The sequence below is a fragment of the Spodoptera frugiperda genome, chromosome 8 (genome assembly GCF_023101765.2).
Source record: "Spodoptera frugiperda isolate SF20-4 chromosome 8, AGI-APGP_CSIRO_Sfru_2.0, whole genome shotgun sequence".
NCBI classification, from domain to species: domain Eukaryota; kingdom Metazoa; phylum Arthropoda; class Insecta; order Lepidoptera; family Noctuidae; genus Spodoptera; species Spodoptera frugiperda.
Window position 1 is genome coordinate 5223607 of NC_064219.1, and position 18054 is coordinate 5241660.

At 35.8% G+C, this 18054-nt stretch overlaps 2 protein-coding genes across 2 annotated transcripts; one reads left to right on the forward strand and one right to left on the reverse strand.

The window, feature by feature from the left end:
* Window positions 1-118: 118 nt before the first annotated feature.
* Window positions 119-17557, forward strand: LOC118275943 (N-alpha-acetyltransferase 40). Its single transcript, XM_035594093.2, has 6 exons — window positions 119-287; window positions 390-646; window positions 1324-1482; window positions 12420-12578; window positions 12972-14777; window positions 16480-17557. The coding sequence occupies exons 1-5, from the start codon at window positions 282-284 to the stop codon at window positions 13126-13128; spliced, it is 738 nt and encodes a 245-aa protein (XP_035449986.1). The 5' UTR covers window positions 119-281; the 3' UTR covers window positions 13129-14777; window positions 16480-17557.
* Window positions 1853-9386, reverse strand: LOC118275940 (UDP-glucosyltransferase 2). Its single transcript, XM_035594090.2, has 6 exons — window positions 8545-9386; window positions 5588-6055; window positions 5338-5508; window positions 3590-3821; window positions 3152-3371; window positions 1853-2677 (listed from the first exon to the last, which is right to left on the reverse strand). The coding sequence occupies exons 1-6, from the start codon at window positions 8716-8718 to the stop codon at window positions 2323-2325; spliced, it is 1620 nt and encodes a 539-aa protein (XP_035449983.2). The 5' UTR covers window positions 8719-9386; the 3' UTR covers window positions 1853-2322.
* Window positions 17558-18054: the final 497 nt, after the last annotated feature.

Sequence of the window (18054 nt, forward strand, 5' to 3'; positions counted from 1 at the left end):
AAAAGGAAATAACTTAATCTGAAACATTAACAAAATCACAACCACAACTCTCATTAAGTATTGCCATACTCAAATCTCTGTTAACATTTGACAAATATGCATGACAGATGGAGTGAATGACACTGAAGAGTTGTTGTTTGGCATGTTTGGATTTGTATTGTTCGAATTTGTAACACGCGCTATTGCAGATTCATTTGTGACCACGTATTTTCTGTGTTAATTCCCGCCAAAAAGCTTCGAAGTGTTATATTATCAAACCAAATATTAAATTTGATAAAACAATGGGGGTACGTAAATTATATCTCAGTAAATTCTCAGACACAGCTACTGTAACAGTAAAATAGGTAGTTTGTAATTTAGCGATGTAATTATTCGGTTTGGTTTTTCAGAAAAAGACGCAAGCAAATGTAAACAAGAATAAAGAAAAACGCAATGCAAGGAAGCAGGAGCAACGTAGAATCGCGGACGGAATGTCAAGCGTAAACTCAGCCAATAAATTGAAAGATTTGGCTACACTATGCAAAGAACTCCTTGTTTACCGGAATAATGAATTAGAAGTAGAAATGTACATCCAGCGGGTCACTGAACTGGACAAGAACGTGCTTCAGTGGGCGATTGACTTGACAGAACGGAATATGAAACATTTGTAAGACAACTTATTCGAAATTGTAGATGTATTTGTTCTTCCCAGCGTATCTCTCTATTATTATAGTTCAGGGCTTAAATCACACAGCCTGCCACTCTAATTCTCTTAGTAATTTAAAACATGCTGTTCAGTAACATGCTTCTAATCCAAAAAGCCAGTTATTTGAAAGTCTATTCACAAAGATATGTCTTAACTGTCTAAGTTTCTTTAAAATGAATTAGTGTGTGTATGTGTAGTGTTCTGAAGTCATTAATTTGTGTTAGACTCTTATTGGTTAAACTTTAAAGTTTTATGAGCTAGTTCAATTTAGATATTCTCTGTGCTATCTCTAATTAACTAGAGTCTGGTCAAAATTTTCGTAAAATGATAGCATTAATTTTAACAACTTTAAGGTTTTTTTGATAATTACTTATTTGTCCCGGCAAATACCTATAGTTTCCTAACAAGAATATATTTTTTTATATTAGGTACCAGAAATTTAGGTTATTTTGACCCATTGGGGTAACTTTGCTAACATTTTAATCCAAATCCTATAGCCAATAGGAAGTTAGAACATAGGATAAAGAGTATATTAGTTTTTCATTGATCTATAAGTTTGGGTCAAGATTAAACCCTTGGTTCAAACACACCCGATCTTTGGTTATTTATCTAAAACATTTCAATAATTTCCATTACAGATATGAAACCTGCGCCTGGGGATGGAATCGGGACCGTAAAGTGGAGGAGATGACAGACGAAGGTGCATGGTATCTCGTTGCCAGGGAAAAGAAAGGAACACTACTTGCTTTCTCACACTTCAGATTTGATATGGACTTCGGGGACCCAGTTCTGTATTGGTGAGTTTGCTTTTGTTCACAGATTTTCTTATTTTTATACTCCTCCTCCTTATCCATGCATTGAAAGAGGTGGAGGGTTATGACCATGCTTTCTCTCACAAAATCTCTTTTTCATGAATTCTGTTCCTACTGTTTTACACATGTTCAATATTTCCAAAGTAAATTGCATCTATTAATCCTTCCATCTTCACATTTGCATCTATACAAAATTTTATCAAAATCTGTGCAGCCAGCAGAAGTCAATAGTAGACTATGGCATAAAAAGCTTTTAAGTAGAAATACATTGCTACAAATGTGTGATGGAAACTGAAGAAGACTGCAAGGATCATAGTAGGTGGTGAAGTCTGCAAGTGTAAATAAAAAGTCTTCATGAAAATCAGTTCTAAAATATTTAGAAATTGTATTTATTTCTTTAGTCTTCATCACCAAGTTTTTATTCTTTACAATTTGTTCTCTTTAGCATCATATTAAATCAGTAACTTCGTTGGACAAATAACAAGCAACTTTTATTCTACTTAATACTAAGCTCGAAAAGAACTTCTTTTAAATTAAATGCATAATTTCTATACAAACACTGCATAGACCCTATGTGCATACATTACAATTTAAAATAATATTATGTCCACTTTAACAATAAAACATGCAATCATTTTAATAACTACATATTTAGTAATTAAATAATATTAAAATTGTTTCCTGTATTGTACAAAATACACAAAATCTCAATCGATAGACTATAGAAATATATTTTTAAATATCTTACCTCTTATAAAATAATATTTACACCTATACATTATATAATACAGTGAGAGTGAATATTCTCTATGGCAATAGCACTCATCAATTGGGTTTCACTTTGTACTTCCATAAAATACATAAGAAGAAACTAATGTTCTTTCTCAACAGTCTCTTTTCGAAGACTAATTTTTCTTTCGGCCACCAGCGAATGCATCGCGTACATAGGTACCTAAATAGCTTATGTAGTATGTATATGGTGAGTAGCGCCACGGCAGTACTTAGTGCTACTACGTCGAGTAGCATGTACTGCGGGTAGGTGAGGTCGAGTGCGGGCGACCGCAAGTGCGACGCTCCTCTATGTCTCAGCACATATTCTATCCAGTAAACGCCCATATCCAAAGGCTTCACCGGCCGATCCAAGAATATATTCTTCAACTCCATTGCTCTATTTTTATATCTGAAACATAATAATTGAATAATGTTAACTACGTGTAATTAATAGATGACGCTAGTGATAGCGCCATCCAGCGGGATTATGGCCCATAATCATGATTCAAAGACTGGTACATCCACCAGATCATTCAAATATGTCAAAGACTGGTACATCCACCAGATCATTCAAATATGTCATGAGTATGTGAAATAGCCATAGGTAATTTTATCAAACACTAGATTTGCCTTACTTGTAGTACCAAATTCAAACCACTGCATTAGTAGGTCTTTGTAGCAGGTAATAAAGCGTAGTGCAATTTCACACACACGATTGTAAAATAAATATGATATAATGAAAGTGGTCTCGGCCATTATCTCCGTAGCATATTATGTCACTGAGGTTATCTAGTCAGAACTGCATTGTCTCGAAACCTCACGGATCTATCATTCGTGTTACTATATCAATTTAGGTACAACGTATTGAATAGATAAAACATACCGTTGATCTGTTAATAACACCCGTAGTTTTCGTCTCCATGTGTCTTTATCGGTATTTTTGAGAGTAACAATTTGTGCGACACCCCTGTCAGCCATCGCTCGTGCATTGAGTGCCTGGTCTGCGTACAGCGGCACCATCAACATGGGGACCCCACAGGCCACAGCCTCTTGTGTGCCCAGTAGTCCACCGTGCGAGATAAACAGCTTCACGTTCGGGTGACCTGTCATTATAGCATACCGTTTGTCATATGCAACCGATAAGGATGTAATCGGGTAATAAAGCATCAGAATTAAAGTATAAATATTGATGAGTGGTTGTAAGTGTTCATTGATCGCTTTATTTCTTACTTATCACGCAAAATAGTGATTAATAGATACAGGGACTCTCACCAAGAGTAAGTGGTCGAGTTTGGGTGATAACGAATTAATTACAACTTACATAAAGTAGCATGCTGTGGTATCCAGTCCATGGTGTATGCGTTGTCAGGCACTGTGAGGTTCTGGGCCAGCATACGCCTGTCCATCTTGATGAACACCGTCTGAGGTAGCTCCGACAGCACGTCAAATATTCGTGAGAGTGTATCACTTGGTATCGTTTCTATCCTCGACATTGATCCGAAACTCCAGTAGATCACGCCTTCCGTTGATGCGTCCAAAAGATTTTGCATGTGCTGCGGAAAAAGAACAAAACTTTAAGGTCCCGATATAACCAATGAGTTCATAGCTAATGGACTATTCTGCCTCTACTATGAGTACCTACCAAAAATGACAATGACAATATAATTATTAGAGGTATTGGAATCGTCGAAAATGTAGTCTACCAGACAAAAATGTAGATAATAGTTTATTTTATAATTTTCCATGTAATTTGGCAACAACAATTATTATGAACACACGGCTAAATTAATCACATTTCATCATTATTGACACTATCTGTTCAGGAGGGTCTTAGGTCCTGGGTCGAAGAGATAGGCGGTTCCCTATTGCATCTGGAAATGTAGGTTACATAGACTTCTTGTTTCGACGGGGCTACTCTATGAAATACTAGCTACTTCTGCGGGGTTTCACCCGATCTGCTCGGCTCCTATTAGCCATAGCGTGATGTTTTGTAGCCTATAGCCTTCCTCGATAAATGCACTATCCAACACAAAAAGAATTATTCAATTCGGACCAGTAGCTCCGGAGATTAGCGCGTTCAAACAAACAAACAAACAAACTCTTCAGCTTTATAATATTAGTATAGATATATAAGACAAGACTTTTTGAATATTTAAATACTGAGCACGTTCCTAGGATTAAAATGGTGACGAACATTTCATTTATCAAAATAAATAGTTTCTGATATGTAGTACTTTCTATGAATTAAAGTAACACTGTATCTAATTTCTTCTAGATGCATAAAAATAATTTCGGGTATGAAATTGATTGGTCGTCAAGATACTTCGAACAAAAGCTTTATCTAAAATTCTACTGTTTACGTGTTTGTCCTGTCCTTATTTGTTTCTGACATCATTTTATTATTTCTCTGAAGATTTTAATTGCATCAATAACGAGTTATTATTTATTATATGCTCATAATTATGCCTTTAATTTGTTTTTATAGATAGTTCGCTATGATTTGAGGTAGTGTTTCTCAACGAGATGACGGTTTACAATACCAACTTACTCTAAGTAGAACACAAAAATATTTAAAATGACATATTATCCTATGTAATGTACAAATTAATTACACTTTACATGTTAACTCTTACTAAAAAAGGGTTTTTAAGGTTATTGCTACGAAAGTAGGTACCGAAGCTCATCAATCAATCCTATACATAATATCATATCTAGACAGAGACATAGTTACATAGTGAGTAGTGTAGAAAATAAGATTCCTTACTTTAAACGAGGTGATTGAATGAACTATGTAAATAGAAATGAATAGACTGTAAGTGTTGAGATAATTGTTGTCTATGAACCTTACAAGTATTGAAACTGTACGAACGATTGAGATAATTTCTGTGGACATGCAGTCTGAATGACCCAGTGACTTGTGCATGATATGCGCGGTGCGCCTACCGATTGCTACTCGCCGATATGACCTATGATTAAAGTGCATTAGAGGTGATTTAATGTATTGATAAGTCGCTAATAGTATGCCGATTGATTTATACTCTCACTACTGTCGCTAAGGTAGATACTTACACGTGAAAGAACTGGAGAATCGTCCAAGTGTAGCCCTCCAACTTCTACTAAAGCAGGCACTAATGGCCTCACTTCGTTGATGCTGAAATGACTGTTCGACAAAACCAAACTATAGTTTTGTGCCAATGTTTCCAATTTCGGTCCCGGCCCAAAAAGTCTGTCCGATATAGTCTGCAAACGAACACATTTGTTTAAAATTCTAGTCGTCATCTTTCGTTTTGTATTTTCATAAGATGAAGATAGGACTAACCTGTGACGGAATTTGCGATTTGTATCTATACAACATCTTTGCTATGATCACCGCCATGGTGTTAGCAAATCTTTCCCATAGCGACATCCGTTGACCATATCCGACCATATAAGATGGTACGTAGGCAGTCGCTTCAGGGTTTCCAAGCTGCTCGTTCAGCCATGGGAGTGGAACACTTGAGAGGAAGCCGACCACAGGAGCTCCATATTTCTTGCCTAGAGGTAGGAAGCAATCGCTTCCAAACACTTCAACTATGACCAGATCGAAAGTCTCTGTTGAATTGAATAATGCCTTGACCGCTGGTACTTTGGCAGCAGTCTCACATGCGTCCACGCATTCTTTCATTATCTGTTCCAAGTTTCTTATAAAATCGGGCTTTAATGATTCATTTTGCTTCGTAAGATTGTTAGTGATTTCTGGTATCGTTCCCGCGAGGCTTATTTGATGAACATTCGGTCGAGGATTTTTCTGAAAAAAAACAAAAAGATCTGTCACACACTTTTACTCAATGTTTTTAACACTTGTACCGATGAGCATGTGACAATGACCTGTATGACCTTAGAAAAAAGTGTATCTTAAATGTCGATGGCTTTAAACCTATCCGTTGCAATCCTGTCATACATACAAAGAACAAGATAATTAATTACTTTGGCCTTAGACAAAACGGCGCTATCTTACAGTGATTGCCTTTTAGATTGATTGCAATAAATTATCTCCCATTATGCATAGTCTGTTTACACGACACCAATGTCTTGCAGACACGCGGCTCACCCAGTAGACTATACATTGATATAATCCGAACGATAAACACGACAGACAAATACAACAGAAACAAGGAAAAACCTGTTTTTGGATTTAATTCATTAAAGAATGTTATCATTTATCGGTTGTGTTTAAAAAATAAACTTTAATTATTATTGATGATCCATTGGATTGTCGCAAAAAAGCGGAATCAGGTACTCATTCTTCTATAACTACATGTTTTACACCTTACTTGTAAGTTGTAAAATACAATTAAAATATTTTTCAACTTATCCCACTCTATTACTATACATATTTCTGCACATTCTGCACGACCTAGCAGCCCTCGTGGTGATAAATTACGGGCTCTATCTCAATCCTGTGATCGAGTTTGCCGACCGAAGGTAGTCTCTATAATCTATGCAACATATGCCGTAAACGAGCCGAGCGGATCACTTGATTGTAACCAATCGCCGCCGCCCCTAGTCAAAACACCAGAAGCATTACAAATGCTTTGCCTTTTAGGGGCTAACATAATATTATTTATTTTCTTTTTCTGCAAAATGCATAAGAATTTGTTTATCAAATAGGAAAACAATTTTTTTGTTATCTAGTATTTGTGCTCTAGCATTTTCCATTCTGATTATGTTTTCGTTCTATGTAAACATTTCTTTTTATCTCTGTCCTTTAACCAACCTGCGTTGGATTAGAGTTCGAACACTTGTGTGGTGACCGGAGTACATCACTATTATTTTGAATGCTCTCTCCTATCTACTTGACCGTGAATTTACTCCACGCGTTGTCAAATATTATCAGTATCGCGTATCGCTGGGTGCACGTTGACCCGTTTGATCACAACTAGTCACCGTCTGCCATTATCACATTGTTATGCCATCAATTTTATTTGAGCTGGTTTTACACGTGTCTATTTGCAGAACCGATTGTTGCAAAAAAATCTTCTGTCTGCCCGTGGAACATGCCCCTAACCAGAATTGTGTGACGTTTAAAAATTTTACTGATCTTCGTCTGCTAATCGTCACTGAAACACGCCTCTATCTTGCAACGTCAGGCTAGGATACATTTACATAGACTTTCTTTCAAAATAAATATAAAACGAAATTCAGTAAGTATATCTGCGACATATTGCTGAAATGCCCATCCCAATTGAAATTTTTAGGTTTGAGATCGATGTTCGACGATTTAATATTTGTGTTTGTGGAAATGCTAAGAAAAAAAAACGTATGGAAAAAGAAAACGTAATTTTTTTAATATGATCGATACGACGCGCGTGTAAAGGAGATGGCGGGACAAACTCGACATCTATGACGAGGAATGGCCGCAAAAAGAGAGAGGAGTAGAAGGAGGGTAGGTACGCCTTTGCCCTGCACTGGGACGATCATGGCTGAAATCTAATCTAATCTAATGATCGGCATGGTGATACTGAATGAATTCGTAATCGAAATCGTGTCTCGGTGCCTTATTTTTTGTATACTAGATATATAAATTGACCATTATTGGATTTGTAACGTTTTCTTAGAAAGTACATATTAATCGTATGCAATGAATCATTGAAATTATTTATGACTTTTGCTTATCGCTCTACTACTTGGTACTACGTTACTATGGTAGCTAGGAAAGTGCTTCCAGAAAACTTAAGTGATCAAAACCCGATTGAACTACACGTTATTATTTTAATAATTATATTTTCTGTTACTTTCGTTAAAAGGTTACACACACAGATACTTATTTATGTAAGTAAACACAATATCAAACCTTTTACTCTCGGAAAAATTAAACATTGCAATGGGTAATCAAAATTCCCATATAAAGAAGAAGGCGAGCTATACTGCTATTCTACTAGTAGTAGTAGCAGAATGGTGGTAGTAGTACCACCATTCTGCTATACATCGAGTTCCAATTTTTGGATTTTTGTTGTGGAAAATTAAATCTCAGTGTTACCGAAAGGCTTTTAATTTTTTGTTAGAGATCGAACGCCGAGTACTGATAGGTCTTCAATTCATTATCTCACTTCAGTTTTTTTTTTTATCTCAAGATTTTAGGAAACATAATTATGTTAAATGTCGCATCGTTTACGATGCCTATCATTTTAATGATATCACATATCAAATAGAAAATCCATGTGAAATAAATCAACAACAAGCAGTCGGGTAAAAATAGGATTCGCTAATAAAAAAAATTGCTTAGCATAGACATACCATTGGGAAGTGCGAAACGATAGTAAGGTGGTGGTCCTTCCTGGCCAGTGCATCGAGAAGCCGGCCGTACATCGCGTAGTGGCTCTTGGTGTTGGTGGGCAAGACAGCGAGCAGGCGAGCTGCCTCCGCCGACGCCGCCCACGCGAGGACCAGCCATAGGAGCCGCGGCCTCATCTCTGTGCTGCCCGTCGCGGTTTGCGGAGCCGTCTAGCCTGAAACCACCGATCTCCCTACGGCTGATAAAAGCATACGTCACCGCCGATAACAGTAGTCTCCGGCTTCTCCTATCCGCCACCCGCGCTCCCCTACTCAGCCCTCCCGCCAAGGAACTTTCTACAACTTTTCCAATATTCTTCATTGCTGCCTTGATTTCCGGCGAAATAGTCATCGTCAACTTCGGTTATTAGAATATGTTGCGAATTTATTTTACAACGATTTTTTTAATAATGGTTAGTGCACATTTTCAGTGCATTTACTATTTTGCAATAGTGCGTGAGTGACGTGTGCATCGTTTGAACAGTGAACTTTACAAGATTAGTTGCAACTTTTGGAGCTAGTAAGCGTTTTACCAATCTCTGCTTCATCCGTCATGATAAACTGTCTGTTTTTATCCAAATTCAAATGACACACTAAAAAAAAAGAGGTTCTAAGTTTATCAGAACATTTTGTTTTTTCTAAAATGCAAACTAGTGATTAAAATCGAAAATATGGATGTAGCTTCAAAGCACTAAGATAAATATATTGATATTTACACAGGGTTCTACAAAAAAAAAATTGTAAATTTGAAAAGTGACACGGGCTGCCATATTTGTAACCGACCATCACATTCGCGCCCAACACCTTTACTGAAGTTGAATTCTGCCAGGTGCTTCTACCGTACGTATTACATCAATATGTGTAAGTGCAATAGACTCCAATGTTTACTAACTTCATTCATAACGTACGAAGCCAAGAACCTAATTACTAATCTAGTTTATTGAAATATCACAAACATATGAAGGTAGTAGTGGATCACAGTGACAGAAATTGCACCAATTTCTTCATGCTTTCTTATTTGTTATCTTGGATCAAATTATTTTGAAAATAAGAGACAAAGAGTTTCTTATCGTTAATTTAATATTGCAATTCCATTTTTCTTACAACTGGTGGTATTTGCATGGGAAGCAGAGTGCAAACTTGCTCGAAAAATTTACTGAACTGTGAACATTTTTGTATACAGCATTTTTTATTTGTTAAAAGTACAAAATCACATAGTAAATCTGCCGGTATCCACATTATTCGGAAAGAAAATGATGCGCAACAGCTCATTCATCTCCACTCTATCTTTTAAAGCTTTTCAGTGTGTTAATATTTCACCATCTAGATTCTAGATTATACGAAGAAAATTATTCTTACATCATCATGGAATATGGCTTTTTAACCTGTCGCTTCAAATGAGACTATCTGTGACAATATGACTGGGGGCACGGACGTATAGGTACATAACCGCTAAGAACATTGTATAGACCTTTAAAGTTATAGTTGAGACGTAGATACAGCAAAAATATATATACTATACCTATTATCTTGTAAAATTTGTTTTTATTCTTATTTTAGTAGTGGAGTATGTTTCATTCTTTAACTAAGTAAACAACATAATCCTTAGCTACTCAATATATTATAGGCGAACTCTCACCTGCGGATCTGCCCGTTTTGCATTTAGCAGATCTCTCGTGGGTAGGTCCCGATCCTATAGAAATATTGGTATAAAAAGGTGCGTATGTTATTATAACTCTCTGAAAGAAAGTTATCTGGTGGTCATAGGAGTATTTTAAAACCTATTTATGGCAAACAAACAATCTTTCCTCTTTATAAAATTAGTATAGTTCAATTGTTACATTTTATCATGAATATATATAAGACTGATAGTGCCAATATCATTTGAAAGGCTGTCTAACCACTTTCAACCAGTTTACCAGCAAGTTGTATGGAAAAATTCATTGCAACATAATTAATGAGACGTGAGATATATTTTTGAACTCCCTAATTAAAAATGTTATCATACACATAAACATTATGTAACGCGTAGGTACAAAAACGTAGCACTAACATTCTAGTACCATCGTGGAGGTCACACCGGGGATCGCAATTGTTAAGAAATAATTAATGCAATCACTCGTTAATTGAGTGATTTATTATATCTTACGTTTGTTACGTAGGTAGGTAATAGGTAGATACCTATTCAGTCGTATTCAAATGGAATAATTTATATTTTAATATGAATGATGTGATAAAGAAAAAGTTGTACGAGAATGTTCTGTTACTCCAAAGTCCAGAGTAGAACGCGATATTTCTCTAAATATCTAAAATGTAGGATGAGATGTAAAATTGTGCATCTTTTATCCTTTATTTGAATATAAATAGACGATGCTTGATTTTTTTAAAAGGGCTCATGCCCAAACCGCCGCAGCTTCTGTAAGACAGGATCTACAGTAGATACAACCAAGAAAACATCGGAACCTCTTGACTGTCTGACTGACTCGGACTGTCTTGGATCCCGCAACGAAATCCCAAGATATTTTTAGAAGAGAAGATAAAAATGATAGTTTTTACTTCCTTTGGTGAATTTAGTGCAGGAGACAGAATTACTTAAACCTAAAGTCACAAAAGAGACTGCCCAACTGGGAGAAGCCCGGTCGACAAGCACTATTCCGTAGTGTACTTCAAACTAAGTGGGTTCTATGTGTGAGGTGTTATACTTGCTTTCAGTTATAAGTATGGCAAAAACGCCTAAACGGAAATTTGCTCTTGATTGTCGATAACGTTAATAACTTCGTCACTCCCATCACTTTCTCGCAATTAATGTAGGTAAATTAGACGGAAATCTCTACATATAAAAATCAATTGCTGTTCGTTAGTCTCGGTAAAACTCGAGAATGGACCGATTTTGGCTAATATTGGACTTGAATTGTGATTACTTTAGTGAAAAGAAACTGTTTAATGCGTAAGAAGTTTGTCAGGTTAGCTAGTCTTATAATAAACTTGAAACGGCCTCCCGAGGTGTCACAGACAATACAGATAACAATTTGTCAATACTGCAACAGGTCATAGAGATAATCGCACCTAAACGTAGCTCCACTCCATGCTAACTTTCGTGTAATGACACACCTACGTCATCAGTATTTAATGTACTCCGTCTAGATTCACAGCCAGACAAGTTTTTATACAACAATTTCTTGATTTCAAATCATACAAACGTGTCACAACACTACAGGGATCACTCGCTAATATTACGAAACATTTCTTCTGTCAATCCGATCGCCTACTACCTGTCTACCTAATTGTGACTCGCGCGGCGGCGCGATTGGAAAAATTCATAACTTGGTACCATGACAATATGAGTTTAAAAAACCCTTCCCGTATTGTTTGTTATGTTGTCTAGAAACCGTGCACTTGATATGTATACCCCCTTTTTGTTACACGTTGTATATAGGTAACGATTGAAACCAGTAACATTTTTTTTGAATTGCGAGCGTTTTGTGATACAGCTTACCTAGGTCGTGTACAATACCTGCCAAATCCCAGATCGATCCGGAGATCGGAAGATTAATTTATTTATTTTGGTAATAGTATGTTATATTCAATTCCTTTATGCATAAGTGATTGCAGATATCTATTGTTTGACAAATTGTCCATTAATATCCATTTTCTATCATCTCTATAAAATACTGACAATTACCAAATCTGGTGCGGCTGCTGTTGAATATTAAACTCAAGTGCATTTTCAAACAACCAACAAAAAAGACCGTTTAAAGTTTCCTTCTAAACTCTATAGTGTCCTTAATGTTGTAAGGTTTACTTGAATATAGTGTAACGTAGTGAGTAAATTGTTTCAGTTACGAGGTGCAGGTGGAAGCAGAAGGTCGGCGACGCGGCCTTGGGCAGCGCGTGCTCAGTGTCCTTGAGAAGCTCGCTGACGCCACGCGCATGCGCTGCGTACGCCTTACTGCGCTCACGCATAATCCCTCCGCCTCTGCGTTTTTCAGAGCTTGCGGGTAAGAAGTATTTGATTATGTCACTTTGACTGCAGAGATTTAAATGGATCAAATTGGATTGAACCTCCAGAAAACCAAATACATGGTTTGTAAAATTTAATATTATTAGCATCACATCATCAACACGTGACAATCCACTGCTAGACTATAGGACTCTACATAATATGTAGATTCCTAGATAAATCCTCATATTATGAGGATTTGTCTGTTTTTAACAGGCGATTTAGGAACCGCAGTCACCGCAGTTTAAAAGGTTCAGATAGACCCCTAATCTACTCTTACGATACCCGCAGATGAATAGGACTGACGACAAATATGCTTATTCTACTCTGTCGACTTCATTAAAATAACCTAAACAAATAAAACTAATTATACTTAACATAACATTTTCAGGTACAGCTTAGACGAGACGAGTCCGGGCAAAGACGAGGCAGCTCACTACGAGATCCTAAGCAAATTGACTGAGAACCAACAAGGTGGGGATGCGACACAGGAGACATGTCCCCTCAGTGATGGCATGAAGGCCGTACAAGTAGGCAACCCACAATGACCACAACTAGTCAACTAGAAACGTTAGTTCCATTTTCCTGTAGACCCCAAGGGTCAATTTATAATAGCAGAATCGAAACGCATCGAAGCATTCTTCTCAGAGTAGTCTGTTAGGAAATGCAGACCTCATATAGATTTTTTAAAATAAATTTTGACGTGTAACACTGGTCTTTTGTAGCCTATTTACCAAAAATAAACTCATTGTTTCATAACTATAATTTTAACATACAAGCTCTCGAAAAAATAATCCTAATAGGTGTTTCTCCAAAAAGCTATGTTCATAATTGTTCAACGAAATATGTAATTATTTTCTCAGATTTGTAAACATTACATTAACAAACATTATGTAGACTTCTAGACTAATTGAAATGGCAGTGTCTGTTTGTAATATTGAAATAACCACGTTTTACTACATGCATATGAATATACTTACACCAAAGTAATATATTTTAAATGTTTGTCTATCTATCTCTCTATCTGTCTGTTTCACAACTCTGTTTGTTCTCGCTAATCTCTGAAACGGCTGGACCGATTTTGACGGGACTTTTATTGACAGATAACTGATGTACTAAGTAGTAACTTAGGCTATTTTTATTTGTCACAAAGTTCGTAATCTACCAGCTAGGAATGTAATAAAGTTTCTTCATAATTAGAAACTTTTAATCTTCTATATTCTCTATAAATATAAATTATAAGAATTAAAAAAATCGACTTGTTAGGTGACTGTTAAAAGTCACGTTTTTTGAAGAATCACTTAACTAGTAATACATAATTAGAATTATGACTCCTTAGATAAATCGTGTTGTTCCAAGGAGGTGGAATCTTTCTTTTAATTTAGTTTAAAAAACAAACCGTATTGCCCTTGCTTAAGATTAAGTTTCCAGTGACTTAAAAATGTTTTTATATTAATCAACAGTCAAGTTCATATTTGCTTACATGGATTAAAATAGGACAACGAAAGAAACTGAATTTATTTGAGCTGCTTTTGAGAAATTATCATGAGTTTACAAGAGACTGTGAATCAGTTATTTGAATATTTAAACAGTAATTTATTTAAGTAAATCGATAGAATATAAAGCAATAAGAAAATAATTATGATAAAAATCATATTTTTGTAATAATACTCAAAATATTCAGTTCTTTAATAGCATAGCATATTCAAAATCAAGCAATAAAATAAAATAGTTTTATAATTTCATAAACGTTAAATAAGAATGAAATGCATTTAAAAGTAAGCTCATTATGTAGGTATAATTGGAGATGATTTACATATACATACATATGTTGATGGAGAATAGGAATATATTTAAATATTCCATCACAAATAATTATTATATTTTAATATGAAAATACTTATGTAATGTTTAAACATGCAATGTAGCCCCCATACGGTTTGCGCATTTGTTGCGCAGTTTTGCGCACACGGTTTGCGCAGTTTTGCGCAAAAATCCTGAGTATGTTATGAATGGTAGTGGTAAACCAAAATATACAAAGAATTGTAACACCATGTTTGTATTTCTAAGCAAGTGTAAGCAGATCTGTTATGCTATCTCTTATTTATCAGACTTTGGGTCGGAGTGTAGCAAAGGGTTGCAAGCAATTTTTTTATTTTATGTATTCAATACTTTTTGGTTTCTATCGTGTAGGTGGGTGAAAAATAAACATATTTTACTCTGATCACTTTTCGCCTAGCGACAGCCGTTCGCCGGTTATATCGAGTGAAAGGTTGGCCTGAAAACTGAAAGTTTCGAAAATCTCCTTTTTTTAATACTAATGTCTAAAACACGCGAATACAATTATTTTTTGTTATGATATATGAGCCGGCCGGCCCCTGTGGTCCTTTATCGTATATAAATGTGTCTCATCTATTTCGACAAAGTCACCTAGCATTTCCCTGTCGTAAGCTTCCGCCCGCCTCGCACCCTCAAGTAATGGTAAGTTTGGATTGCCGTCTTCTTAATCCTGACGTCTAAAATATAAATGAACACAAAAATATTATGAATTTTCCATTGGAACATTGGTTTGCGTATGCGATTATAGATTTCAGTTTTGTGATAAAGTGTTTAATAGTTTTTATTTTTAGTCTTATTTGGTTTAGTTATAACTTTTTTTTATTAGTAAGTAGGTATTTAGTTGTAGATTTTAGTTTTTATTAATTTTATTTTATTAGTAATATAATGAATCCGCTACAACTTATTTTGGCGCGGAATTTCAATATCTGGAATTACGTATACGCAATTCTAAATGAAGAGACTGCGGAGGCTGCAGTCAAAGCATGGCTGCTTATTCCAGCCCGGACGCCTCGGTGTTCAACATGCCGAGGCCCCATGGCGAGGGAGGCTAAGGATAGTTACAAGTTAAAATACCGTTTAAGGTGCTGGAAGTGTACAGGCCGTCCATTAAGTCCCTTCTTAAAAATACGTTTTTTGAGAGGGCGCACGTTAGCGCATTAAAAGACGCTACGCCTAATATTACATTTTTTAAGAAAAGATAAGGTGTCGCAGGCGGCAAATGATGTCGGGGTTACGAAAAAGACGGCAATACAAACTTACCATTACTTGAGAGAGGTGTGCGACGACTGGGAAATGCTAGGTGTTATTACTAATGACTTTGTCGAATTCGATGAGACACATTCATATACGAGGACGTACCGCAGGGGCCGGCCGGCTGATCATAACAAAAAATAATTGCATTCAGCGTCGTTCTATTAAATATAAGTATTTTTAATTATTATTATTATTTTATTGTTAATTGTAATTGTGTTTTTATTTATGTAATTTTATTTGTAATTGTGGTGTATGAGCTATTAGACATTGGTATTACAACAAAAAATAGATTTTCGAAACTTTTCAGTTTTCAACCACAATCTTGAACTCTTTATACTCATTCCGTAGATGCCTCAACTGGGAACGCGTTCAGGGCTGTATTGCAGGTGCCCACCTACTGCAGCGCCGCAGGTATGTTTGAACTGAGGCATTGTCGCACATTTATTGCTAATCTACGTTAAAAACCATGCGCAAGCGGGCCGCGTCTCTAGTGCGTAGGGTGCGGGGCAGCACCAATGCAGTCCTGGCGATGATCGCGGACCGGATGGACTGCCCATATATACGGCACTGTTCGAATAGGCATGTTGCCGTCGGCAGAGCCTATTAAATATAAGTCCCTAGTTGCCTTTAATTATTATTATTATCTGTCGATTGGTAACTCGTACCGGTCAGTGATTTTTACCAAAAATAATTTTATTTGTACATTGTGGTGTATGAGCTAAAGTTGATTGAAATAAATGATTTTTGAAACTTTTCATATTTCATTTACCTTTCACTCGTTATAACCGGCGAACGGCTGACGCTAGGCGAAAAGTGATCAAAGCGAAAAGTGTTTATTATTCACCCCCCGGTGAAAAATAAACACTTTTCGCTCTGACTTTTCATACATGATAGAAACCAAAAAGTAGTGAATACGTAAAATAAAAATTTTACTTGAAAATACCAAAACCTAACTATTCATGTTAACGTGCTTTCTTAAGAATTTAATCTCAGTGCAGAAACTAATTATGCATATCTGAATATACTATAAATTGCCATTAGTAAGCATAGATTGCATGTAGTAAGAATCATAATTAATAATCTATAATAGATAATAAACTAATAATGTCTACTACACACGAGGTGAACAGACGACCCCATAAAGATAGCAGGAAGCTGATAGATGCAGGTCATATCCAACCAATCGACCGTAAAAACATAGGGGGAGGCCTAACTGCCGTACTCAGAGTCGTTTACTGGCTACTTAATCCAGTCCTTAGCAATTGTTTATTGAACAAAATTGTTACTAAGGAATAGTTTCAAGTAATCATTAAATGTCTCTGAGTATGGCAGTATGCATATGTATAATTATAATGGCTACTATTATTATGTTTTAGATATAAAAATGATTGTAATCCCGACACACGGGTAGGATAATGGACACCTAAATGGCAAATTCTGCTGCTCAATTTATAAACGCAGTAAAGAACATGTGCAGTAAGTGGTACGCGTTTATGATGGTTAAAATGGTAAGCGTTTATTAATTGTGCGGCCATGTTCTTTACTGCGTTTATAAATTGCGCGGCAGAATTAGTATTTGTACTCATTACATGGTAAAAAGAATGGTCACTCACAAAATAGGAAATGGTAGAACTAATCTTAAAAGAAAGACGAGAAATACAAACAAGATGCTTACACCTTTGATGACCTACAAATAGGATTAACGTAGGAACTTAATTTATATAGTTGTAAGAAAAGTGACGTAATGAATTCAAAGTAATATCCGCCCCAATCAGACGCGCTACAAACAACGATGATAATAATTGTTTTTAAACGTTTACTGTATAAATGCTGAGATTGTTAATTTTATACAAATATTTTGAGCAATACAAACATTTTTGTCAATTCTTGTTGTTTTAATTTCCTTTACTCTTGTATCCTATAGTACCTTACCCCCACGGTACTGTTACAAGAACCATGTGGAAATATTGTATCGTTGCCGCCATATGTAAGTGTCCTCTTAAGTTTACGAATAAAAAAAAATACAGAATTCTAGTTAGTGGCCTGGGCACGTAGGTGCGATGTGCATTATGTACTTCGTGGGAAGTAAATTACCTTTTAAACCTTCTTACTGTCATACTCAGAGTCATTTAATGGTTACTTACACCAGTCCTTGGTAATTATCTACGTTAATATAAGTTACTAAGGAAAAGTTTAAGTTAAACATGAAATGTCTCTAAGTACGGCAGTAAAACATTAATTTTAATTATTGTTTTATTCAGTTTTAATTGCACTAATCACAATAAAAATGCTAAAATAAAATCTTTATAAATTATATTCAAATTGTTCATAATCATGTCATGGGTATCACAGTTAATTTGTCAATAAATCATTATAATTAT